The sequence below is a fragment of the Polypterus senegalus genome, chromosome 6 (assembly GCF_016835505.1).
Source record: "Polypterus senegalus isolate Bchr_013 chromosome 6, ASM1683550v1, whole genome shotgun sequence".
NCBI classification, from domain to species: Eukaryota; Metazoa; Chordata; class Cladistia; order Polypteriformes; family Polypteridae; genus Polypterus; species Polypterus senegalus.
Genome location: NC_053159.1, coordinates 73,986,117 through 74,013,963, shown reverse-complemented (window position 1 = coordinate 74,013,963; position 27,847 = coordinate 73,986,117). Strand labels below are relative to the sequence as shown.

At 39.8% G+C, this 27,847-nt stretch overlaps 1 protein-coding gene across 1 annotated transcript in view; it reads left to right on the top strand.

Moving 5' to 3' along the window:
- The window catches only part of ehhadh (enoyl-CoA, hydratase/3-hydroxyacyl CoA dehydrogenase), a 158,494-nt gene extending 136,342 nt beyond the window's left edge, over window positions 1–22,152 (top strand). Inside the window, exon 7 of the mRNA XM_039756343.1 lies at window positions 20,596–22,152. Within this exon, the coding sequence (XP_039612277.1) occupies window positions 20,596–21,851 (1,256 nt within the window). The 3' untranslated portion in view covers window positions 21,852–22,152. The remainder of the gene's footprint in view (window positions 1–20,595) is intronic.
- Window positions 22,153–27,847: the final 5,695 nt, after the last annotated feature.

Genomic DNA, 27,847 nt, shown 5'->3' with positions numbered 1-27,847 from the left:
TATATTACAGAATGTGCTTCAGGCAGTCCAAAGACGTACGGGTATAAAACGGCACAAGGCAAAACATGTATGAAGATAAAAGGTATCACCATCAATCACGAAACCAGTAAAATTATAAACTTCGAGTCACTAACCTGTCTAGTTCAGAATTTTTTGACGTCTCATGAAGCCCCTCCTCAAGAGTTACTGGTTCACGGTAAGCAGATCCATCGAAATAAAAAACGTTTAACTTTAGAAAACAGACCACTCAGGAAGAAATTCAGAGTGGTGTATAACAAGAGGCTTCTCCTGAAAGATTACAACACAAGACCTTATGGCTACTAAAAGAGATTTTGACACCCACCTTCAAAACCCCTTCGCTAAAATTATCTCGGGACCCTCTTGTTCCGGTAAATCCTATTATGTGAAAAAATTATTGGAACATTCAAACCACGTTGTGTCTCAACCTTTTCAAAATATAATTTGGTTTTATAGTTGCTGTCAGAAAATGTACGATGAGCTATCGGCTAAATTTCAGCAATTAAAATTTATTGAGGGGCTCCCAAAGTCTTTATGCGACGACGAACTTCTCCCTCCTGAGAAAATAAATTTGGTCATTATAGATGATCTGATGGAATCGGCTAGTGAAAGCCAGGAAATAAAAAAAAGCTTTCACAATATATACTCATCATCGGAATCTGTCTATCATTTACTTGGTTCAAAATTTATTCTTTCAAGGAAAGAAAAGCCGAACGATTAATCTTAACGCCAATTATATTACTCTTTTTAAAAACCCCAGGGACAAATTGCAGATTACTACCTTGGCCCGCCAAATGTATCCGAGGCGTGTTAAGTTCTTTTTGGAAGCTTTCGAAGATGCTACAAAACTACCGTACGGGTATCTCTTAGTGGATTTAAAGGCACAGACCCTGGATAAACTACGTTTAAGAACAGGTCTGTTTCCGCCCGATTGGCCGGTCGTGTACACCGTGAAAAGATTAAACTAGCTGTTCTGAGTCAAAGTTACATATTCTGTCAGCATGTCAGCCAGAATAAGCACAAACCTACAGCCTCTCAAGGCCTTACTCCGTTGCTCTTGTCGCCGCCGTAAAATTCTTATAAACGCTTCTTCTGATGATTTAATTAATGCTTTGTCCGAAATAGCCTGTAATACTTTAAAAGGTAATATACCTCTTTCGCCCAAACAGTTTAAGCAACTCAAGAAGCATAAAACATCTGTCAGAAAAATAAACTAACCTTAAAAAAGAAGAAAGCTATTCTGAACCAGAAAGGGGGCTTTTTGGGAGCTCTTTTAAGCATTGCCGTGCCGTTCATATCCAGTTTACTAGCTTCTAGAGCATAAACATGGAATACGCTCAAAAAATGTATTTGGTCCCACAGCAACAAGTGTCTCTTTCAGCAAAAGAGTGCTAACCCGAACGATCTCTTGAGTGCCACGGAAACTGAACTGGACAAAGAAATGAGAAACGTCCTGCAACGCTGTGATATAGGGGCTGACGAGAAGGTGAAGCTTTACACTTCTATCTTGCAGAGATATCTGACGCTAGTTAAAAAGGCAGATAAAGAAACTAGTAGTCTGACACTCGTATTATCAAAAGAAGAAAATGGCGAGGGGGGCACTGGAACAGTCAAGGTGTCTGAGGACAAGGTTTGGCAAGAGGTTTTGAGAAGCGCGCCTGTAAAAGCAAAGAAAAATGTTGAATTTGTTTTACATAAAATGTCCAATAATCCCCATCATGCGTTTTGGAATAATCGTGGAGAGCTGTTGTTAGAAGGTAAACCTTTGGTCGGATCCAGCATGGTGGATTTGGTCCATAATCTGACTGCTTCTCATACAATACCTGAACATAGGAGACCGCGGGGGTGGAAGGAATTTGTAAACGCCATGGCCGGTTTGAACATTCCATTTTCTGTCGTACCTAATGATGAAAGAGAGAACTCCTTGAAAGTTTTAAGCCACCCGCCGCCCCCCTCCCTGCTCATCAAACAGAAGTTAGCCCCTACCGACTGAAACCGAGAAAAAAAAGACTGGAATGGATTGCTTATTAATTTGTAAAATTATTTGTTTATTAAATACAATTTTATCTCATTACAGAGTGTCGTCATCCTTTAACCGTCTATTGAAATATTTATAGGTCTCTGATCTTTGCATAAGGGTACTGATAAAAACAGAGTCCCGGTGAAGGTAGCCAGGAACAAACAAATTTAGAGACCATAGAGTCATTACTGTTCACGTCATCAGAATACTTTTTTATTACAGAGGTGTACGGGAGACCTTTTCCTCTCTGATGCAGATAGAAGAGGCAGTGTTGACTGCATTTTTCCGAGAACCAACTTTGAAGCTGTCGGTTATTGTAAATGATTTGTTTACAGTTTTTGCTTAAGAAATGATAAATGTCTTTCGGGAAGTAGATAAAGTCCGGAGGATTTCCATAGGAATCAAAAAACTCCCCCTTTCCGTCTTCTGTGAGGTAAATCCCCAGCCAGTGTTCTCCGGGTTGGGTTTGACGGTGAGTATTCACTACAAACATGGCCGGCAAGCCGTTATTTTTTCCGTAGTTGATCACACGCCAGCACACCGCAGAAATATCTTTCAGTGTAGGGGTCTTGGGACAGTAGTTCTGTTAATTGTTTTGTATTCATGGTGTTTATTAGTAGTCATACAGAACATTACGTCTCTGGTTGATTTCAATGATGTTGTCAAAGACCCCATATACTATTAGATTGATGGTCTGAGGGAGAGGGACGCGGAACCGTAATTCAAATCTCATGTTTCCAGTTTTAACTAATAAAAAATGATTGCTGCATTCTTGATCGGGGGTTAGATAAAAAGCAAAAAGAGTATCCTTGTGAGAACTCTGAACGGCTGATAGCCAGAGCTTGATCCTTCAAATGCTTACCAGTGGCCAATACCAGGTTATAATATTCTCTGGCACTATTGCCGCTTACAAAGTCTGGTTGAAAAGGTTTGGCAGGAATCTGTTCACCGTCCATGTACAGAGCCAGGAACTCTACATCGTTGTGTTTGAAATTGAACAGGTTCCATGTATAAGACCCCGAAAAGGCCTCATTATCCACCATGCCAATCACCACATACTTTGGTAGTTGACCCAGAAACAGGTTTTCTTGATTGTATACCCGGATTCCCGCGGGCATACTGAATACTTTCATATTAACTTTTTTCACAGGGTATTTAGCATTGGCTGATGTAAGGGCGTGAGCGTGTCCTAATTTCACGGCCGGTGAAACTTTTACTTTTTTTACAAACAGGGAGGCTGATGTTATGATTACTCTGTAACGTTCGGCATCACCGGACATTAAGCAGAATTCATCTTTGTTCTGAACCATTTTAATCTTCACGTCTAGGCCGTTCAATAGTAGTTTTTCCTGGAAAAAGAGATCTGTATGTATGTGCCCCAGAAGTTCAACAGTCCTGCTACCGGCTGTATAGGCGCTTCTGTTATTAAAACCGATGTTTTCTCCGTTGGGGTCTGTCTCTTCCAATTTGTTAAGTGTATCTTTGTAAAAAAAGTCCTGTAGCAAACTGAGAATGAAGAGTCTCTTGGCTGTAATTTAGCAGGCCTTCTAAGACCGCTCGGTAAGGATAACAATTTGAACTCTGCGATATTAGACGGTCCCCCAGGGTGACATCAACTTGGGAAAACAAACTGGCTATAGGGTAGTTGACAAATCCGACCTTTGCCCCTGCAGGTATGTTAGTCCCGTCAACATTCACTATCTTATCCTTAGGTGTAGAAGAGTGTTATTCAAGTCCAGGTAATCTTCCCCATTTCCAGCTATGAGAAATTCTAGCGGAGCTACTTCAGAGAGGGCTGAGAGTGGTGGGACTTCAACGTATATACTTTTATCTACACTCGTTTGAGTGAAAGGCACCGTAAACAGATCCAGTTCAGATTTGACACACTCTTCGGACATTCTGTTTACGAAAGCCATCTTCTCTTAAAAAATTCCTCTCTTCTTTTTGCTTGTCTTAGTCTTGTTCCTCTTCTGATGACGTTTAGATAATACAGTAAAAATAGTGTGCCTGGCCTTTTTAGCTGGTGGGGCCTGACGTGACCCTGGTGGTCTCTTGCGTTTTGTCTTTCTCATGACCATCAAGCCCGCTCCCTCCTGCCTTTCTAGGACTCCACCTGCAGCACTGGATATAGCCCCTGTGATCACATCTTTTACAATATTTTTAGCCACGGAATTGATATGTGGTTTTGCGATGTCAAAGCCTTTTTTCAGGAGAGGTAAAGCTCTTCTAAACAATCCTCGAAATATACCTCCAATCCCCCCACCATACATTACAGGGGATCCAGAGAATCCCGGTAAGCCGTTACCCGCTTGGGTCTGATAATATTGGATGTAAGGTGTCGGGTCCTGGTAAGACCTCATTGTTTCAGTCGTGCATACAATGCCTGACGGGTCTGAAATGCAACTTCACTATCACCTTACCAAACTGAAATGGCACGTTTTTGTTCTGGTCCGTCTTTATTTCAATAGTCACTGTGTCAAAATGATTCTTGCTGGCTGGCGCATTAAGCGGTTTGTCATATGTGATGGTTGTAATTTTATTCGCCTGATCCTCTATATGAACACACCTCAAAAGGGGTACGTAGCTGTCTCCGACTCTCTGATGAGTTACCATATCCCCGTACACGTACAAAGTGTAAAAGCCGGCCCTGATGTCAGCGGGGAAAGGAGCCTTATAAGTTAAACCCCGCGTCTGATCAGGATGTGCTCCTAATATTCGACCCAGCTGTCCTTTTAAGTGTAGTTTCATCCTTTTCACCCGGTATCACGTAGACTCTTCTTTCCACAGCATTATAACTGAATTTCGCAGGGTTCTCAGAAGGGACAAATCCAGCTGCAACATCTGTCAAAGTGGACAGGCTTAAGGTTGTCAAATTCCTAAAAGACAGTAGGTTGTGAATACCTTCGTAATATCCGTATGGAATGTAGTACAGTAATCCCTCGCTATATCGCGCTTCGACTTTCGCGGCTTCACTCTATCGCGGATTTTAAATGTAAGCATATCTAAATATATATCACAGATTTTTCGCTGGTTCGCAGATTTCTGCGGACACTGTGTCTTTTAATTTATGGTACATGCTTCCTCAGTTTGTTTGCCCAGTTGATTTCATACAAGGGACGCTATTGGTGGATGGCTTAGAAGCTACCCAATCAGAGCATGTATTACATATTAACTAAAACTCCTCAATGCTATAAGATATGCTTGATTATTCTTTTGACTGCTTGATTGTTTGCTTGTCTCTGCCTCTCTCTCACCCTCTCTGATGTTCTCTGCGCCTGACGGAGGAGATGTGAGCAGAGGGGCTGTTTGCTTAGAAGATACTGACGCTCCTCTGAAAAATGCCGCTTTATTGCGGTGCTTCGGCAAACTTAAAAGGACACGTATTGATTTTTTGATTGTTTGCTTTTCTTTGCGAGCGCTCGCGCTCTCTCTTAAATTCTCTTCTCCTGATGCAGACACTCCTTTGAAGAAAAGATATATTTGCATTCTTTTAATTGTGAGAAAGAACTGTCATCTCTGTCTTGTCATGGAGCACAGTTTAAACTTTTGACTAAAGGGTGTTATTTCATGTCTAGAGGGCTCTAATGTTAACAGTGTGGGAGAGGTTATAAGGGCTTAAAATATATAAAAATAACTATACAAACATATGGTTTCTACTTCGCGGATTTTCATCTATCGCGGGGGGTTCTGGAACGCAACCCCCGCGATCGAGGAGGGATTACTGTAATTTTTTTTACCCCCGAAGCTGAAATGTAGAATTCGTTACCTGGTTTGTCTATGGTATTCCACGTATGTGGGTACTTAATTTCAGCTAGACCGACTCCCCAAGAACCTTCTAATTCTATGGGTTTAGCAAGCTTCGTCGTGAAATTGGAAATTGTTGTTAGGGAAAATGTCTGAGGAAGCGTTGTTCTGTAGAGTCACAAAAAAACTTTTGCGCTCCATTGTATACCGCTAGAGAATGAAGAGTCGATTAGGAGCGTCCTGTATTTTATTGAACATCTTGGGCTTGGCTCTCCGGTACCTAGCAGTTAAATTTTTCTGGCCAGCCGAGCCATTTGACTAAAATAAGTAGTTTTTTATTCTTAACTTTCCTAGCCAGTATTTTTTCGATCCTGTAAACGTCTGTGGATCCGACTTTAATTTTCAGTAATTCAGGGTCATAAAAGGATCCTGCAATCTCTTCACCATCATAGTCTTTCAGTTTGTACACTGCCGGTTCCCTAGGTACAAGTTCAGATACGGTAAAGATTTCATCTGAAAATGTTTGTTCATAACCTTTCTCAAAAGGATGTCTGGTTTTAGACACCCTAACTGTGCCTCCTACTTTGAACTTAAACAACGGTGGACCCGGGGGATTGGCTATGCCGTATAAATTTTTGAAAACTTTCCAGGAATTTAACGTGTTTACATCGGAAGGAGCCATTTTTATGCTTCGATGATAACTTTTGTTGTAAGAGTATACTATACGGCAATTTATTGATGTAGGTTCTCGTGTTATAAGCGCTGAAATATTTCCACATTTTAGATTTTATTGTGCGGTTAAATCTCTCCACCACGGAGGCCTTTAATTCGTTTCCTGTGGTGAAATGTTTTATTCCGATCTTCTTTAACAGCTTTTGAAAATCTTGGTTGAAAAACTCTTTCCCCTTATCGGTCTGGAGCTTCTTTGGAGTACGCCCGGCGCTCAGAATGTCTTGGAAGGCTCTTGTCACTTTGTTACCTATTTTGTTCTTCAGGGGTCGTACCAACGCGTACTTAGAAAGTACGTCGATACATGTTAACAAATATTTATAACCCAGATTATGCTCGGACACATTTGTCATGTCCGCTAAATCCATCTGCCATTGCGAGTCTATATCGGATACATAAACCTTATTTCTCCTAAAATGCCTTCTAGCGGGTTTGTGAATTGTATAAGCATATTGACCGGATAACCAATCCGACACCTGTTGGTCATTACTTTTCTGACCCGAAACCTCAAGAGCTCTTTTCAAAGAGTCTTTCCCCCAAAGCTACCAGGATTTGCCGGGTTATAATAAACTTTTTTCAAGTAACCCTCCATCGCCGACGGTGAAAGAAAAATGTCAATGGTTTAAAAATCAAATGAGGCTTTATTGGTAATTTTCAAAACATTAAAATTTCAAAACAGCAGTATTAAAAACATTATTAAAACATTTCATAGCACCGGCACATTGAGTTCAGACACTTTGTCTGATTTTTCTATGTCAAACTCCCCGTAAAATCCAAAAGGTGCATCGGTCATGTCAGGTACAGAAAAATGCCTTTTAGAGAAAGCATTCGCTATTTCACGTATTTTTGAGTAAGAGGGATCGTCCATGTTGTGAAAGGCTTGTACAATAGCCTTGCTATTAGAATGTTCATTTTCCAGTTCATCTACAGTATTTTGAACAAATGAATGAACCTTGTGAAAAGGCGGAAAGATGTTGAAGCATCCCAGAGTCTTTATGGCCAGGCTCCTGAGCCACGGTTTGCGGAAAACAGTAAGAACCTCTTGAAAGTGGCCAACCCGATAAACAGAATCAGGCTAAAACAGACAGACATGTATGCTGCGTCTGGATGGGGTGGTCTATGAAACAACCTTGACAGGTGCTTTTTAGGTCCCTATCGACTATTATGTCCAGCAGAGCTGCAATCAAACTCTTGATCAGTTTCAGAGTCTTTCGAAGTGTTTCACCCAGGGGCCCATCAGTTTGTTCAATGTCCATGCCCTCATAATCAGAATCCTGGGACGATGTCATCCAAGCGGCCAGAGCATCTACCAAGTCATACACAGTCTCTTCTTGATGCATGGTCTGCATGGCTATCTCTTCAGCGCCCGTTAGGCTCCCCAGAGCATCCTCAGCAGGGACAAAAAAGTCCAGGAGACTGTCCAGCCAATACATATCATCAGGGGCGGGTAACTGAGGTTCGGGCCAATAGATCTGGTCATTTGAGGGCATCAGAAGATCCGGCCAAGACGGTGGGTCTGAAGGAGAGTTGTTAGGAGCAGAGTACCTGGAGTTAGGTACGATGTCGTCGGGCCAAAACAGGCCGTTGACCGCCGCTCTCTGTTCCATAGACCAACAGGCCTGATCAGGAACGTAGCCGGCAGGGTGCTGGTTGTTACCCGCCCAAAATGCATCGTTGTCTGTCAGCATCTGGTCTGCAGCAGAGTAGCGGGGCTGTAGGTTAGTGTCGATCATCTCGTCGGGAGTAGAGTAGGCGGTGTTGGCTTGAAGGTTAGCCGGCCAAAACAAGTAGTCAGCGGCGGACGTATGTTCCATACCCCTGGAGCTTGGTTCTTTGGAGCGCATCAAAATGTCGAGGACTTCTGCCACCTCAGAGGCCGAGAGAACAGGGAGATGACCGGCCCAGTTAGCACCAGCTTCAGAAGGGTAGTTAGTTGAAGACATCTCGATAGGGTTTTAGGTTAATGTAGACTATGGAAAAGGCCTCTGTATTTATCTCCGCTCATTTAGGGGGAGGTTGACTCCCAGTTTTCTTCCTCCTCCTTCTCCGAGCATGAATTATTCAACATGCTAAACTTCTCCTTGAATTTTCTTTTAATTCTTTTCATCTGGTCAGACAGTTTTCCTTGATAAATAACTTCATCAATATTTGGCATATAGGTTTTTAAAAAAACTCCAGTCTTTTATAGAAAAATTAATTTCACTCACTCGCTCCTTTATCACATTTTCTTTATCTTCCTCCTCCTCTTCGTGACCGGCCTCGTTATATTCGGGAAGGATAGGCTCCTTCTTGGAAACGGCGATCGTGAGCTGTCCCTCAGCATTTCTTTTTACCTCTACCCGGCACAAAGCACAGACAGAGCTGAAGCGTGGTTCCCGTAACTCTCGTAACGTTCTACTGGACGCCCTGTTTCCTTTCAGTTTCTTAGGAGCGTTCACAAGACCGTCCATTCTGTTTGCTTTTGTGTGTCATGGCTTTTCACTAAGTGACTAGAATTTCATACAAGAACTCTTTCATCTCCTCCCACAGTCAAGGGTGAGAGATACGCCTCAACCCTAGCCCTATAGGTGCATAGAGAGATAAAGGTGTACCTCGGGGGTGTGGTTTACGAAAGACCCAACCTAAAAGGCGGGGTTTAGAGATGAACAATTATGACCATGTTCCAACCCCCCCAGGGGGGCGGGGTATAGTTCATATTTTTATATTTTCATAAATCATATTTTTATATTTTCACATTTGCATATTTTCATAAATCATATTTTCATATTTGGGGCAGGGCTTGAAGTCACCAATCAATCTAACACCTCCTTTGACAGTTAGACAATTAGAAAGTGTTATTTGTTTAGTCCTAAAAAGGACTTAGACCAAGTGAAGAAGACACAAAGTAACAGTGATCAAAAAGGCAATCACAAGTCAATTCAAAAAAGTCAAAAAGGCCAGCAAAGAACAGCAAAACATAGGACAATACTCACAGTCAAAATCAAGAGCTTTCTTAAGTAGCAATAATGCACTAGTCTTTTGCAAAGAGTTTGTTTTTTATCCAAAAGCTTGGCTGCTGAAGGACGCACACCACCCTCTTAAATATGCTTTGATGTGATGACATCACACACACACATGTTGCTGGTGACATTCCTAGCAATCTGTTGCCAAAAACAAAATGACTACAACAATAAAACAGCAAAGCAAAATAGTTTTGCAGCAAAACAAATTTTAATAATCTGGACAATATTTTTCATGTACCTCATTGCAGTGTCAGTGTCAGCATGCTGGCCTAGTAAGAAAGCAATGTCAGCAAGGCTGTTTATGGGAGCCACAGGAAGTCCTAACCTCATATTTTGTTTTGCTCTTGGGTGTAATCTGTCTGCCAAGGAGTAAATCGAATCCTATTTCAACATTTTCACATAAAAAATATTTTGGACTGACAGTGTTTAAATTTCAGTACAGACTGTCTTTGCAATGTCTGACAGTATTCCCTAAATGAAGGTCGATCTATAACTGCTATACCAGTCGTGATGCTCCCGTATTTTTAAGCACAGGGCCTACCGTGCAGTGACGGTCCTTTTCAAGCTTCAAGGAAGGTAAACGTTTGTCCTGCAAGCTGTTATGCTACTGGCAAGAATAAATCTTAGTGTCTTGCTTTTCAGGGATACCAAGGGTGAGGCATGCTGCCTTAACTTTTAAGGATTACCCCTAATACCAGCAGTGGGCCTCAGGGGAAAATTAAAATGGCTGCCACAATTCCTGAGGTGGTTAAGCTTATGGATCAGTAGAAGAGGACCGCCATTGTCTGTTGGGGTAAATGTCAGTCATGTTCTGGAGAAAAGAGGAAGGAAAGAAATAAAACAGAGAGAGACTTGATGTTTGGGAGGTAGGGGAGAGAACAGAGAGCTGGAGTGTGGAAAACAGGCAACCTGTCCCATGTTACTAATGCCTGGACAAACCATAGAGGGTTGTTTTATTTTCTCGTGTTGTGGTTTTGCTTCAACCCCTGTTTTATTGTGTGTGTTTTTATTGTGGGGACCTATTTCCCCCTTTTATACTCTTTATTGTGTAGACCTTAATGGGTCATTCCATGTCAAATAAACTGATTTTCCAGAAATCCCTCACTATTCCGTCTCAAAAAATTATGAAAAAATACCAGGTGTATCCATGTTATCCAGGAGACATCCTGTAAAATTATTTTGATGTAATTTATTATTTCCATAGCTCCATGGTCCAGTTCTGACACTCAGGTGCCTATTGTAGTGTATGTGCCCATAATCAGAATCCTGGGACGATGTCATCCAAGCGGCCAGAGCATCTACCAAGTCGTACACAGTCTCTTCTTGATGCATGGCCTGCATGGCTATCTCTTCAGCGCCCGTTAGGCTCCCCAGAGCATCCTCAGCAGGGACAACAAAGTCCAGGAGACTGTCCAGCCAATACATATCATCAGGGGCGGGTAACTGAGGTTCGGGCCAATAGATCTGGTCATTTGAGGGCATCAGAAGATCCGGCCAAGACGGTGGGTCTGAAGGAGAGTTGTTAGGAGCAGAGTATCTGGAGTTAGGTACGATGTCGTCGGGCCAAAACAGGAAGACAGGAGACATCCTGTAAAATTATTTTGATGTAAGATGAAAAATTTCCAAGATGCAGCCAATTTTGTGAGGAGTGTCAAATTTGACATAATTTTATTTTGTCATCAACTTCACAAGGCCATTTCTCATGTAAACAACAACAACATTTATTTATATAGCACATTTTCATACAAATGATGTAGAAATGATGAAGAAAGTGAAAAAAATACAAAATAAATAAAAAATAGAATTAGGGAACACTAGTTAACATAAAATAAAAGTAAGGTCCGATGACCAAGGAGGACAGAAAAAAAAAAAACTCCAGAGAGCTGGAGAAAAAAATTAAATCTGCAGGGGTTCCTAGCCCGCGAAAACCACCTAAACCACATAGGAGGCTCACATGTGGATACTGGCACCTTTATAGGTATAGTATGTAACAAAATAAAATGTTTGGTCCAAATGACACCACTTGGAAAAAATGGAAAAAAAAATATTTACCATCTTTGGCTTTGCTGTGTTTAGGCTTTCAGAAAGCATATTTATAACTGATACAGCCTACTGAAGTTTTTTTTTCCGTGTTTAGATACCTACACAGGGCTTTTCAAAAGGTTATCAACAAACAAACAGCATTAGCATTTGACCAGCTTTCCTCACAAATGTGAAAAGTCATTTTCAGTCTAATTTTCAGACCAGCTTAATGCACTGTGAGAATGTCCAGACATTTTAAAAATGATTTTCCTGTATCCTACATGGTTTATTTGTTTCTGAGGCCTAAATATAGCTAAGCCAAAAACTTAAATTAAATTTTGGTCAATTTCAAGGGGCCACTTTGACCAGGCAGGTGTATCTGGACCAAATGTTTTAATTTAGTCACATTCTATACCAATTAATGTACCAGCGGGCAGAGTCTGAACCTGCTCGATGGTTTAGATCTTGAGCTCTGGACTTGTGAAATTTGATGAAAAAAATGAGGCAGTATAAAATTAACATCAACCAGATTCCCTAACCGCCACTTGGTTAACTAGCTGTATCTTGTAAAGTATTGATCTTGCATCAAAAAACATTTTTACAGGGTGTTTCCTGACCAATATGGGTATACCTGGTAATTTTTCCAGATTTTTGTTTAATCCAAAATGTGTGGGCTATTGGTTAATTTGACATGGCTCTAATAAAAAGTCTAAAATCCTATACACTCTATAATCAGGTACTACAGCACTACCTCACCTCTTCCCTTCTACATCTGTAACACCAGGCAATTAGACAGAGTGAAAGAACTAATAATTATGTATTATTGATAAAAATGCCCAAAAATATTAAGGAAACAGATTATTATGTGATATTTGCAAACCATAACCTTATAGCCTAGGTAGCAATGCATCTTCCGTTCATAGGTGGCTTTCAGCTTATCTTCAGTCTAGTTTGTTTTAAAACCACATGGCCTTTAAATGGAGAGTTGTCTTCATCATGGTCTTCATGGCCAGATGGTGAGAGAGAGAGAGGTAAAGGCAATTTGACCAACTTTATTCCTTTCATACCAGAAAACACAAACCAATAGGGCATCGTAGTACAGAATGGCCTCCGATTCACAACCAGTAATAAACAGCCATACTTTAGACCAATAGAATTAATTTACCTGTCCCTTCCTCACCAGTTACCAATTAAAACACTCAGGTACAACTCATCCCCCAGTTGCTTTGTTTAGTCAGTTTATGGCCTTCCAGCAGTGGATGGCTTATAGGCTCTGTCTAAACACTGTCACCATTGTCAAACTGGTTTTGACACATGCTCTATCACCCTCACCATCAATTTCACATCCTGAGTCAGTCCTAATGACTGGGGAGGTTGGTTAGGTAAACATCAAGGCACTGCTGAAACACTGATATTACCTTTGGTTTATCAACCTTACAAATAAAGACATACAAAATATTTATCAACATATATGTTAGAAATCACTCCACCACACCCCTTGTGTGAATTTCCCATATGTTGACATGTTTTTGAGTCCACGCTGGGTATCAGTGGCAGTGTAAGCCATATCAACAAAGAGTGAAATCATGGAGGCCTTTAAAAATAAAATCTTCTTTGGCTTAAAAATTAATGATTGTCAAAATACTTTTGGCAACAATTGGAAAAAAAAAATGATAAAATTAAGGGAAGGTGCACCAGTGACAAAAATGCTTAATAGTAGCAACATTTATTATCACACCTGCTATCCCAGTTCAGGGCAATTGGATGGTGGAGGCCATCCCATTAACACAAGGGATAATGCAGGAACCTTTTATTAATGGTGCCAAACCATCACAGGAAGAACCCATACACACTCTCACATACTCACTCACACTGGGCTAGTTTAGTTGTAGTAGTTGTCATATGGATAGTACCTGAAATCTGTGTCTAATTCCTGGTCCTTAGGTTTGCATGTTTTCTCTGTAGCTACATGTCTTGTCCTTGGGTTATGCAACTTCATTCCACATCACAAAGATAAGTTATTTAAGATAAGGAAGACAGAAGGTTTGAGGTAAGGTTGTTATACTCACTTATCATTGCAATGTTGAGTAGCACATGCAAGAAGAAACTTTACTGTGCTCCATATACATAAACCTATATTTATTTTAGTATACTCAGTATGTTAATCTGATATTGGATGTAGACAAGAAGCCCAAACACACAAAGTCATCAGTTTTACCAAACCTGTACATCTTTGTGATCTGTGGCACCTAAAAAAACCCACACAGATATAGAATGTGTAAACCCCACAACGCGTCTGGGCCATGATTCAAACCCAGTCATCTGGGGCTTGAGACAGTAATGCTAATCACTGCACCTCCATAGCCAAATATGCAAGGACTGCAAGGCGATTAAGATTAGATTTAGTGAATTACATGCAGGATTCATTGGTAATGAAAAGTGGGGAATTTTTTTTTTTTTAATAATGATAAGAAAAGAAGAAGGTTTGGTATAAGAGAAGAAGAAAATAAACAACATAGCTGAATGGATGCTACCCTACAGTACAGTTCATCATCATTGACAGATACTGTAAACCCAGAGAGCTTCTGTCTATCAGGTCATCACAAGTCAAAAGCAAGTATATATCATAATATTATAGTACCACTGAGACACGGAGACATGTTCAGGGAAGAAAATTTGAAACAAACTGTTCTTTCATGAGATACTGAATCGGCAGAGTAGCAAACTAAGACAAGTAAACAACGCAATAGTTAATTGTCAATGTTAATTAAAAGAAATGCCATTTGTTTCATCACCTGCCTCGGAGCAGTGGTGCCACTTGCGCCACCCCTGCACCTTCTGTTGCTGCTGACCCAGCCGCTACTCTTGCCTTTTCTTTTTCAGCCATCTGTTTGTGTCTGCTCTTGGCTGCTTCCTCCAGTGCCTCATTGGCTGCATTAGTCAAAGAATATCCTAACATGGACAGGACAGCAGCTGCCCCGTTCAAGCCTCATTACTCCTTGATGTCTCTACTAAGTGAAAGCAGAAATTAACAAACTGCTGCAAAATATGGAATCACTTATTTAGCAAATTAATTGTGACTTTATTGTTTTTTTAAATACCATAATAAAGCTCTCTCTACACTTTGTTATATTCATTATACTATTCTGATGGGGCCTCCTGCACAGTGGCCCACTGACTACTCCAAACCCCAAGACTCACTAAATGGCTGAAGTGGTGTCACCAAGTTCCGGCTTTCCAGGTAGCATTCATCTTCATTTTGGATGCTTCATTGAACTCTATGTTGTTAGAATACCCAGAGACATGTAGTAAAGCAAGGCCATGTTGGTCCTGTCTATGGACAAAGAGACACCAAAGTATGTAAAATGTGAAGACATTTTATTTTAAAATCGAGACAAGAAAATGCACAGGAGGGCAGCTCTAGTTCCAGCATGAATGGTGAAAGAGACAGTACTTGTGCATTAACTGCATCAAATGTAAATGACAGATATTGCTTAATTAGACATTAATAGATACTGAGGAAAATACTGAGATGCTAACTACTCTTTTTGGTGATTTAAGTATTATTATTTAAATAGTTATTTTTCTTTCCACAACTGTTTTCATTACAAATTAAACATGTTTTTACACCTTCTTTGGACATTCATCTACAACACTCTTGTTACAAATCAAAGTTTCAAAGTGGTGTTTTACACTCTTGTCTACTGAAAATGTAGTTATTATTTTTATCAATATGACGTTGACATCATTGTGTGTCTATTTTGAACCTTTATGTTGGCAGAGGGCCTCACCATTTTATGATATGGATTGTGGCCACAGCCATGTTGTTTGGTAGTTATGATGCCCATCTTATATTGTGTGAAAATATAAGACTCGACACACTTAAAAAGGTTTGGGGCAGCCACCCGTATATTATCTCTGGCTGCAATGGGCTTTGAGAATAAGACAGTAGTGTCTTTGATGAAGTCCAAACAAGATCTGATGAATAGTGGTTAAGATGGCGACTTTAAATGCCAAGACCGGAAGTGATGTAAGTGACCTTCTTCTGACATCGTAACCAGAAGTGACGTTCCTCTAGGCACCCGCACCGGAAATGACATTCCTCTAGGCGCCAGAACCGAATGTGACATCTTCAGGGATGAGTCAGACAGGTTTTCCCATTTTTGGTCTGTAGAACACCAGCAAAGACATTGGAGCCTTGGAGGGTAGCTTCAAAATGTTCAAAAATATCAGAAGAGCCCAAAAATAATCAAAATATACAAAAAAAGGTAACCCCACCTCTGGTTGGTAAAGAACACAGTAAAAAGAATGTTTGTAAAAGAAGGGTTTATTAACAAAAATACATATTGGGACATATCAGGCAGCATGTGAACTGTCAGTTCTTGAAGGTTAATGTGTTGGAAGCAAGAAAAATGGACAAGGTTAAGGATTCAAGTGTCTTTTGATCAGGGCCAAGGTGCATTGGCTAGACGACTAGGTCAGAGCATCTCCAAATAGCCGAAGACCGTTCAGAGTGCCCATGTAGACCCCTGTTTACTGCTGATAGCACCTACAATGGGCACCTGAGTGTCAGAACTGGACCATGGAGCTATGGAAATAATTTTTTTTTCTGTTAGATAATATGTATGGCTGGGTATGTGTACATTGTTTATCTGGGGGAGAGATGGCAGCAGAATGCACTTTGGGAAACAGTCAAACTAGCAACGGCATCGTGATCGTCTGGGTAATGTTCTGCTGGAAAAGCCTGGGTCCTGGCATTCACGTGGATGTTACTTTGACTCATGCCACCTACCTAAAGATTGTTGCAGACCACGTACACCACTTCATGGCAGTGATATTCCCTGATGGCGGTGACCTCTTTCAGCAGGATAATGCGCCCAGTCACACTGCAAACAAACATTGTTCAGGTGAGATTTGAGGAACATGGCAAAGAGTTCAAGGGGTTGACTTGGACTTCAAATTCCTCAGATCTCAATGCCTTAGTCCAGTTGAGCATATGGTGGATGTGTTGGAAAAAAAAGTCTGATCCACAGAGGCCCCAACTCGCAACTTACAGGACTTAAAGGAGCTGCTCCTAATGTCTTGGTGCCAGATACCACAAGACACCTTTAGTGGTCTTCTGCAGTCCAAGCACTGGTAAAGATGTATGTTTTAAGATACCTGCAAGTTAATTTGTTGGTTTGATTACCTTTGAGATTAAACTCAAGTTGGTGACCATATTGCATTATCATGCTGAAAGTAGTCATTACAAGATGTGCAAGTTGTTTGCCACAAAGGAATGCACTTGCTCATCTACAATACTCAAACAGGCTATGGCATTCAAGCAATGATTGATTGGTATTAACAGGCCAAAAGTGTGCCATGGAAAGAATCCCCAGAGCTTTACACCACCGCCACCAGCATGGACTGTTGACGTAAGGCAGATTGGGAGCATGGATTAATGCTGTAGGTGCCAAGTTCTGACCCTACCATGTATGTTCCTCAGTGGAAACTGAGATTCATCAGACCAGCTGTGTTTTTTTCTAGTCTTTAGCTATCCAGTTTTGGTGAGCCTATGCCCACTGCAGCTTCAGCTTTCTGATCTTGTTTGAAAGGAGTATATCCTGACATGGTCTGCTGCTCTTGAAGCCTATCTACCATACAGTTTGACATGCTGTGAATTCTGAGATGCTTTTCTCCACACCACGGTTGTAGACTCTGGTTATCTGAGTTACTGTCCGCTCAAACTAGTCTAGCTATTCTCCTCTGTCCTCTCTTATCAACAGGGCATTAACACTATAATTACCAAAGCCTACCAAAAAATGCGTAAACCCGGCCCACCTTAAATCTATTTGCACCTCTCTGTCAGCTTCTTTTGTCTTGTAAATGTGTTGATAAGCAAAAGCAGCAAACAGCCTGCTATCTCATCCTCCCACCACCACAGAAACGTCAAAAACCTCTCCCAGCTCAAGCCTTGTTTATCAGAGAGTGAGGTAGTACCTAGAGCTGTATAGGCTAAAAAATATATTGTTATTTGGAACACATGCATTTAATGTGTGTTCCATATCTACAAAGGTCTATGTAAGTGTAGGATGACAAGAAATGCAAGAAATGTTAGACACATACCTAAAAGACAAACATTTTTCCTGTTTTAGTACTAACGACAAAATTTTGACATGAAATGTATAATGTGTGAAGACTGAAGTCCAAATATCAAATAAGCACTTTCGCAAAAGGTACAAGTATAACAGAATAGTTATGCTTTTATTCAAGACTATAACCTGAGAAAAGGAAACTGGGTTAGTGTAAGTCATTGTAGCGAGTGCTTTGGTACTGCAGCAGTAAGAGCTGCTGACTCCTATTCAAAAGTTTGCAGGTTCGCACCTTCCCGTGTCCCAAAATAAACATTTTGAGTAGTGAGCTGCTCTTCTTGTTACTATTATACAATAAAGACATACTTTGATTTGAGTCTGTAACAGCCGGTATAAATGTATGGTACTTGTAAAGGTTAGCTTTTTTTTTTTTTAAATTCAGTTTTGGTTTCTCAGTCATGTTCATCCTCCCCCTGATCTGACACTGCTGCTTTCAAATAAAGATTAGCTATAACAGAGGTAAACTTAGTTGTGGACGAGGGTTCTACATTGGAGAAAGAGAACAGAAGCCCTTCCCGCAAGAAACGTCCATTCACATATAAAACAACGCAGCTGCACCAGGCGTGAAGGCAAAAGATGGCACCATTTCGATTATTTTATTGTATAATAGTAACAATAAGAGCAGCTCACTACTCAAAATGTTTATTTTGGGACATGGGAAGGTGCGAACCCATGACCTTTTGTATAGAAGTCACCAGTTCTTACTGCTATACTACCAAATCAGTCGCTACAACGACATACACTAACCCGATTTCTTTTTATTCTTGAATAAAAGTGCACTTGTTCTGTTATATTTGTATCTTTTGTGAAAGTGCTTATTTGATATTTGGACTTAAGTCTTCACACATAATACACTTCATGTCATAATTTTGTCGTTAGTACTAAAACAGGAAAATATGTGTCTTTTAGATATGTGTTCAACATTTCTTGCATTTCCTTTCATCCTACACTTACATAGATCTTTGTAGATATGAAACACATGTGAAATGCATGTGTTCCAAAAAACAATATATTTTTTAGGTTATACAGCTCTAGGTACTACCTGACTCCCTGGTAAACAAGGCTTGAGCTGGGAGAGATTTTTGCCATTTCTGTGGCGGTGGGAGGATGGGATAGCAGGCTGTTTGCTGCTTTTGCTTATCGACAAATTTACAAGACAAAAGACGCTGACAGAGAGGTGCAAACGGATTTAAGGTGTGCCCGGGTTCAAGAGTTTTTTTTCTAGGCTTTGGTAATTTTAGTGTTAACGTCTACAGAGCTGCCACTCACTGGATATTTTTTGTTTTCACACTTTTCTAGTTTGGTATGAATAAACTGTAGAGACTGCTGCATGTGAAAATCCCAGGAGATCAGCAGTTACAGAAATGCTCAAAGCAGCCCGTCTGAAATCAACAATAACTTCTGTTCCAGTTCAGGTTACCCCAATTTTAATTCCCAGCCACATTCTTTTCTTTCATTTCTTTTTTTTAATGCAAGGTTTTTTTTAAGGATTAATCCACCCCAAAATATTTTTTATATGTTATTTACCTTGTGTACTTTGTAGTGGTGGCTGAGAAAAATATTTAATCTTAGTTTTTTATGGAGAAAGGACATTGAATCATCATAAACAGGATTGATAGGTGACCAGCACTGGACTTGGCACATGCTGTGAAAAACGTCCATGTAAAAAAGAAAAAGAAAAATCTCACATTACTTGTGTCACATAATCTACTTGTCATGTATAGAGTTATTAGCTCTGGATGCAGCAACAGGTCGGGTATATGAAATTGTGTTGTAAAGTTAAGTGCATTATATTAATTTAAAGAAATATCTTGCCCACTCTAGCACTTTACATTGTAGTCTATGGAGCACGGAGGAAAAGCTTAAAAACATTTTCGAGCCAAGAAACATGTTGGTTATTGATCCATACTTTCTGTATTTCCGATGCATGTTTGTGACAACAAAAGGAATCTGGAAATAAACATTTTATTGCATAATCCTGGTAGTGTTTATCTTGTGTTAAGGATACGATTTCTATGTGTTTACACAAATTCTCACATACATATGGAAGTAAATCAAAACAAAATCAACCATGTGGCACGGAAAGTATACTGTAATTTGGTGTATTACAGGAAATCACTCCCCGGTGGGCGAAAGGCTCTTGCACAGGAAGACTAAATGTTGAGCTATCACACACAATTGGTCTTCTTTCAAAATGACTGAATCTCATAACATTGGTGTTTTGTTTTTGTTCTTAAAGGACATTTATAATTTATTTCACAATATGTGTGTATTCAGAAGACGTGGATCAATACTTGACACCTGTTTTGGCTTGCAAAATGGACGTATTTGGCAAGTTTTTATGCTTTTACTCCATGCTCCGTAGACTGCAATGTAAAGTGCCAGCACAGGCATGATATATTTTTTTTTATTAATCGAAAGCACTTAACTTTGGAGTGCAATTTCAAGTGGCAAATACATATATAGCATGTTTGTGAAGACATAATTTCCACTTGAAAAATACCAAACTTATCCTTTAAGCCGAAAATTCTAAAGCTGTCTTGGGTTTTGTTCTCCTACCTAACACAAACACAAAGACTGTTTTTTCACAGCTTGGATCTGCTCTCAAGCATTTGTTCCTTCCTTAAATCAAGTGCTGCTGGTTTAGGAGTAAGCTTCACATGAGCAAGACTATAAATAATAAAGTTCAAAAAGTAGATGAAATTGTTCAGCATCCTTTCAAGAAGAGTTATCGCCATATGGATTAAATAAACTATATTTAAGTCAATATAAGCAAGCAAAATTTGAAAATGTATTGGACAGAATTTCCTTTTAAAGGCGCGTCACTTATTTATGTCTACGTGAGTGTAAACAGAGCTGGTGTATAAGAAGTCAAAGTATATTTTATCTGATCTGTTTTTTTTTCTTTCTCTTTTTTGATTTTTTTCAGGTCTAGGAACAATGGGAAGAGGGATCACTGTTGCACTTATTAAGGCTGGAATCCCCGTCATTGCAGTGGAAATGGGGTTAAAGCAACTAGAAGCTGGAAAGACAGTCATTATGTCAATGTTAAAGAAGGAATTCAAAAAGAAACAACTTACAAAGGCATACAGAGAAATGGCTTCTTTTACCTTAGATCTAGAAAAATTACAGGAGGTTGATCTTGTAGTTGAGGCAGTTTTTGAGAACATGTCACTGAAGAAGCAGATTTTCCAGCAGCTCTCTTCTTTGTGCTCTGCTGATGCTTTCCTGTGCACAAACACATCAACATTAGATATTGATGAGATTGCCTCTGTCACCTCCAGACCTCATTTGGTAGTGGGCATGCATTTTTTTGCACCTGCACATGTAATGAAATTACTAGAAGTCGTTTATGGTCCTAGGACCTCTCCCACAGCAGTGGCAACTGCCATGCAGCTTGCACAGCAAATGGAGAAGGTGGGAGTTGTTGTTGGTAACTGCAATGGCTTTGTTGGGAACCGCATGTATAAACTGTATACAGAGCAGGCCTACTTCTTGTTAGAGGAGGGAGCCGTACCTGAGCAAGTGGATCAAGTACTAGAGGATTATGGGTTTCCCATGGGTATTTTTAAAGTGTCTGACCTCTCTGGTCTGGATATACAGTGGAAGATAAGGCAAGAGGAAGGTCTTACTGGACCAAAACAAATACCTGGTGGCTCATTTCGCCATCGAGCTGGTTGCAGGTATAGCCCCCTCCTTGATATTCTCTGTGAGAGAGGATGTTTGGGGCAGAAAACTGGTCAGGGTTGGTACCTGTATGACAAGCCAGGAGGGAGAGTTCCGTCTTTTAATCCGTGGCTCCACAAATTTCTAGAAGAGTACAGAGAGCAGCATGGCATCCAGAAACATTATGTGGGCCAAGATGAAATTCTTGAACGTTGCCTGTATCCTCTTATAAATATGGGCTTTCAAATCCTCACAGAAAGGATTGCAGCATCTCCTGAGGACATTGACATGATCAATGTCTTTGGGTATAGCTGGCCACGGCACTGGGGTGGTCCCATGTTTTATGCCTCGATGGTTGGGTTACCCAGAGTGTTGAATAAACTCAACTATTACCACAAGATACACCCAGACATCCCAACTCTAGAACCTAGTAGCTTACTTAAGAAACTGGTGGCAAATGGAAGCCCTCCGATTGGAACTTGGGGGGCTTTCATCAAAGAACATAACAGCAAGCTTTAAAATTCTGGAGAATGTGCAAATTAGTTAGCAGTTGTTGCTTTAGCCCATTAATATTTGATCAAATATTTTATAGACTGTGAAGATGAACAAATAATGCACCTGTTAATACAGTATGATAAAATAATTCCCTTTGCTCCACAACATTCCAGCTGCTTCATAATTGTTAATTATTTTTGTAAAAGCTGTAATTATGCCATTTATTTTCACAATGCGAAGTCCAGGGTTTGTACAGTAACATTGAAAATTGTGGTTTTTCACTGCTGAAAAAGAAGTAAATAGATAAAATCACATATGCATAATACTTTTTAGAGAATGTTTGTAGGATCAATGCTAATGTCTTCTGTGTCTTTTGTTTCTTCTATAAGAGTAGAATGCAATAGCATAATTTTCCTGCTTATCTTTAATACCATCACTAATGAAATCACAGCAGTAAATACGCCCTCCTACTCTCCCCTAAACCCATTAATAACCCTAATGGCTAAATGACTTTGTCAAGGGGCGAATTGACTTGCTATGCAGTACATGCAGGACATTGGGGTAACAAATGTTTATTAAACAATTTCCAAAATTACCATTATATCTTCAGTTACAGTATAATATTTGAGTACAGTACTTCTCATACTATATTTATTGAAAACAAAAAATCATCTCTTCTTCTTAGATGGTGAAAAAAACAGAACTCTGTCTCCTGAGACCTTTGGGGTATGTCAAGGACATTATCTAAGTTGTCATTTTCTTGATCAGGTTTATAAAGGAACTTTTGGAGGCTTGGCTGAATGGCTACTTTTGGGAAACATTACTGGGCATTTCTCCAGAAGTACAGCTGGGATTTGATCCTGAGAAGAATACAAAGGATGCACAAAGGGAGTAACAAAAAATGAGAGACAAGAAAACCACAAACCCTGTTGCCTCTCAGTCCTTCTGCACAAATGAAGTTTGTCCTTCTTGTTATAGTGGAGTGGCAGACCCACCTCCTACCTCTGTCCTACAACTGCCCTCTCCCTTCACATACCTTTTCTCTGTGATCTCTTGACCCGCTTGGCTCACTTCCTCCTCTTAGTTGAGCTCTTGCCTAAACTCTCCCCCTGAATCTGTTGAAGACAGAGCAAGGATGTCCTGAAGTGTTGTAAAGATTAAAACCTGGCAGTTAAAAACATGTTTAAAAGGCAAGGCGAAAGGGACAAAAGAAATTCAAAAAACAGAAAGGATTCCAATAATCATTAGAAAATTGGCAATAGCTACTGATTTCTCTCCTAACTATAATAACAATTTGATTCTTTGAGATTTCTTCAATTGATTGATTGATTCAGCAACTGATACCAGATACTTTCTTCAAATGGCAAAATATTTAAATGGTAAATAGTGTAAATGGTGAATAGCACCAGTTAAAAGAGTGCACTGCATTTTATGGGAACAAAAATGTATTCTGGTGCATAAGTGTTAGGTGACCCTATTTTTTCTTTTATTATTATGTAGACTTTACCAAAATGTCTCAAATCGCATACACTTACCAATCTGTGGTCAGGTACTGTATTTCAGCACTTCCTCCCCTCTTCCCTTCTACATCGACAGTCTCAGGCAATTAGACAAATAGTAAAGGAACAAGCAGGAGAAAGAGCTACACTTTTTAACTATGTATTATAGGTAATAAATTGTATTGTAACTAGTGTAATATAAGCAAAAAGGATGTGACTTTACAAACTAAAACTATACAACCTGATACTAGATATGCAGTTTTAGGAGGACCAATAAATTATATTTGCATTTGATTCTTCATCTGAACAGGCCCAGGCAACCTGACTGTCTCAACAGAGTTGTTGAGGAATGGTAAGAAAGAGAGGTCGTCTTCTCAGCATGCTAAGATGGTGAGAAAGAGAGAGAAAGGTGGGATGACCAACTTATACCATTCCAAACAGAAATGTTGTAAGACAGGGTGCAGACAACTCCCTTGGTTCATCCAATCCTCTTTAGCCACAAATTAAACTAATGTGCATATCACTTTGTAGCCTCATGTTTCATGCCAAAGCCAGTCCTCCATGGAAAAAGGCTTTCTTTATGGTCCTCTTTATTGCCTCTCACCCCCCATGCTTTCTGGAAGGGTTGGCTTAGCTGCAAGACCTGCTTCTCCCCCAGAGTTATACTGTAAATCTTTTCTTCTCCAAGCTTTCTTCCTGGGGAATGAGCTTATGGAATGTAAAGTCCAGTCTGGTCACGTCTTTAATATGTCAAGCTCATATAATCAAAAACATGCTTCAGACATGTCAACACAGCTGGCTCTCTACCCAACGCAGATGGCATATGTGCAGAGCAGCACTTACTAGTTTTTTTTGGCCTTATATGTGCTTAACAGACATTATATCATTCGACTATCACTATGCTAAACATTACAATACATAGAGGAATGAAACTCCAGCAAAAGAACATAAGTCAATGGTTAAGACAACAATTGCACTTGTGTAAACATCAACTCTGCCTATTTTAATTTTTGACCAATAGGTTTGTCAACCAGCCTGCAGTGAGTTCTCAAAAGTATTGTATTGTAAAAACATTGTAAACTCAATCTTAAGATCAATCATTTATTTATGAAGGTTTCATGAAACTCATCATAACTAAAGTTACATGTTACAGTGTATCCGGAAAGTATTCACAGCGCATCACTTTTTCCACATTTTGTTATGTTACAGCCTTATTCTAAAATGGATTAAATTCATTTTTTTCCTCAGAATTCTAAGATTAGAGACGAGACAGTACAGCTGAGTGAGAAGAATATCGATTGAATTACATGTGTGTGTCTCAGACCTACCATGTCACATACACCACACTCACATCGAATTTAATTAAGACCTTAGGTAATCTGTAGCTGATATCCTGTCACATTCCCAGGCTTTACATCTACCGTAAAGATTCTCTGAATTGAACATACTGATGATCTGTAATCGTCAAGGACTTTTTAAGGTACTTGTGAAAGAAGAGTCTGGCTGTACTCACGATGACTTCGTCTGCGGATCATTTTGGCAGAGCGTCAAGAGGCAAAAAACTTGACAACTTTTTGGTGGACAAGTATTAAATGATAGTGGATATTCCCCTCATGCATGCTTGCTGACTCCTGTAAGCAGCCCTCAGACAGTGGCCAAAGTACAATACAACACAGCGCATCAGCAAACCCCTCAGCTTGTGGTGGAACACAAAGTATAGGCATAGCTATATGGATGATGTGATTTGTTGTCCTCATAAAGTGCTAGTTGGAATAAGACTTTCATCTCAGCCTTACTGTGTTGTGACAGCTGGACATGCGATGCTGCATTACATTGATAGAAGGGGTTATGGGGGATGCAGATGTCAAATTTTTTTATTTAAGGACAGAGGCCTTATATCAGACTGATGTGGCCGTCATCACTATTGTTTGTATGTATGATATTTACATTCCGTACACCCCCAAAATTCATGTGGGGTTACGTTCCTAGAGCACCCGCGAATTGTGAAAAACCGTGACTTTTGGATGTGTTAAGAAATGCCTTTTAAATGCCTATTTTTATAGTTTCAACCCTAAATACAGTACAGTATACCCCAAAACACTTTAATTTTGTTGCAAACTCAGCTTAATACATTAATACATTACCTAAAAAATTACCTTAATACATTACCTAAAAACAAAATGTAAAGGTAAACCCGTCTACTGTACAGTACTGTACTGCTATGTCTCCTGCGGTGCTAGAATATAAAATACCGATGTTACTGCTATACGTACTGTAATTCATGCAGACGCGTTTTCTTTGGTATGCGCTGTCATTTTCTTTGTTACAGGTAGAGTAAATACATAATAGTTAAATTTAATTAAAATACAGTAAAATGTATGGGTACTCACCAATGATGAAAGATATTGATGATGAAGCAGCTGTCCAGTACGATGCACAGGATTTAAAACTTCTCGGGTGGCGCCTCTTCTTCAGGAGGAGTCGTATCTTTGTATGGTCTTCTTCTGGTGGGGTTTCATGCTGGCTTTTCTTTATAGGTTTCAGGAACATTGTGATAGGAAGTTGCTACATTGTTTTCCTGTTACCATCCAAGGCGATGTTCTTCCTGCAGTCGGTGATCCACAGTGCCAAGGCAGAGTCCATCCCGATGATATTTTTATTCCTTATGGTCATTACCTTTTTGGCACTATCGCAGAAACTTACAGATATGGTACTCCAGATCGCTGCTTCGTTCTTCTTTATGTAGTATATGGTGCTTTCATTAATGCCATAGTGGCGCACTACTACAGCACAACTTTTTAGTTCCCAGAGCAAATCCAGTAGTTCAACCTTCTCCTGGAGTGTTTTAAACTTCTTCTGGCGCTTAGGCTCAGTTCCAGAAACCTTAGAAGGTGCAGAGCGATTCAACAACATTGTGTGCGTTTAAAAATAACAAAACAATAACAAAATGGAAAACATGGAGACGCATCATAAAGCAGCAGTCAATCATCAGCAAGGAAAAATGAATAACACTCTCAGATTGGCTACTTTCACCATCCCAAACCTCAGTAGTAAACCCACTCACCTGGAGACGCATCACAAAGCAGCAGTCAATTATCAGCAAGGAGAAATGAATAACACTCTCGGATTGGCTACTTTCACCATCCCAAACCACGTTTCCCTCAGCGGTTGCTTCCTGTTCTCTCTACAGCACAGTATTGACGCGAAAAAAAAAACATAAAAAATTGCGGAGGATATTTGCACTTTCCGCTAACAATTAATAGTTAGGTTCTAAGAAAAAATCCACGAACCCTGAACCGCGACTTTGCGGGGGTCTACTGTATTTCATTTTCTTTACCAGTTTATTATTGAAATTATTAGACTTTGTTTTCATTCTGTTGTACTTGAGTTACTTGGTAGATATTTGAGAAATAAGCCAAGCATGTATTGTACAAAGAAATATTGCAGTTTTCAGTAAAAAATGGAATTTTAAGGATTGTTTGTTTTTTGGACCTCTGAAAAAGCATTTGACAGAGTAAACTGGGTAAAACTGCTGAGTATAGAACAGAAGACTAATTAGTAACCTATTGATGAACCAGTCAGCAAGAATAATAACCATATATGGATTAATAGGGGTAGGTCAAATAGGAAGAGGTAACATACAGGGATGCTTACTGTCACCAATTCTGCGTAACATCTGCATTGAGAGAATTATTTTTAAAGAAGCACTGGCAGCAAGCGAGTCAGGGGATTACATCGGTAAGATTTGCAGACGATACAGCAAAAACATCAAGCAATGAAGAAGAACTACAGAAACCAATGAATAAATTAGACTACACATGCAGGGTGTATGGAATGAAGAACAATGTAAAGAAAGCAAAAATGAAGTGTATATTGAAAGAACAACAAAACCAGTAATAAATAATGGGAGAATACATCTTGAAAGAAGTAGACTGCTTGAATTCTTTGGGAAGTATACTGTCAAGCGATGGAAATGGGAAAAGCAGCATTCGATACAAAACGAAAATTGCTAACAAACAGAATGGATAGACCACCAAAGAAAAGAATAATGAAAACATAATGAAGAAGGGACAATGAGGAAAGAGGATATAAAGACACTGGAAGCAATTAAACTGTGGCAATGGAGAATGTTGGAAAAGACCCGATGGATGGATAAATAATCTAATGAAAAAGTGCTGGAAAGGACTGGTGAAGAAAAAAGCATGCTGGAAACAGTGAGAAGAAGGCAATGCAACTGGATGGGATATGTATTAAGAGAAGATGAATTGCTGAAAATACTGCTACAGCGTAAGCTGGGGCAGAAAACACATCTGAGGAAGGCCATGGTAGGACATGTTCTATTACCTGAAAGATCGTACACCATACTGTGAAATGAGAAGAACATCAGAAGACAGAGTTCAGTGGTGATATTGGTGATCAAAAGACCTGCCGTATGACAGATAGCTAAAGAAGAAGAAAAAAAGATAAACCAAACATATACTGTGAGTAAAGATACAGAAGGACCACTGAGTTGGAGAGTGT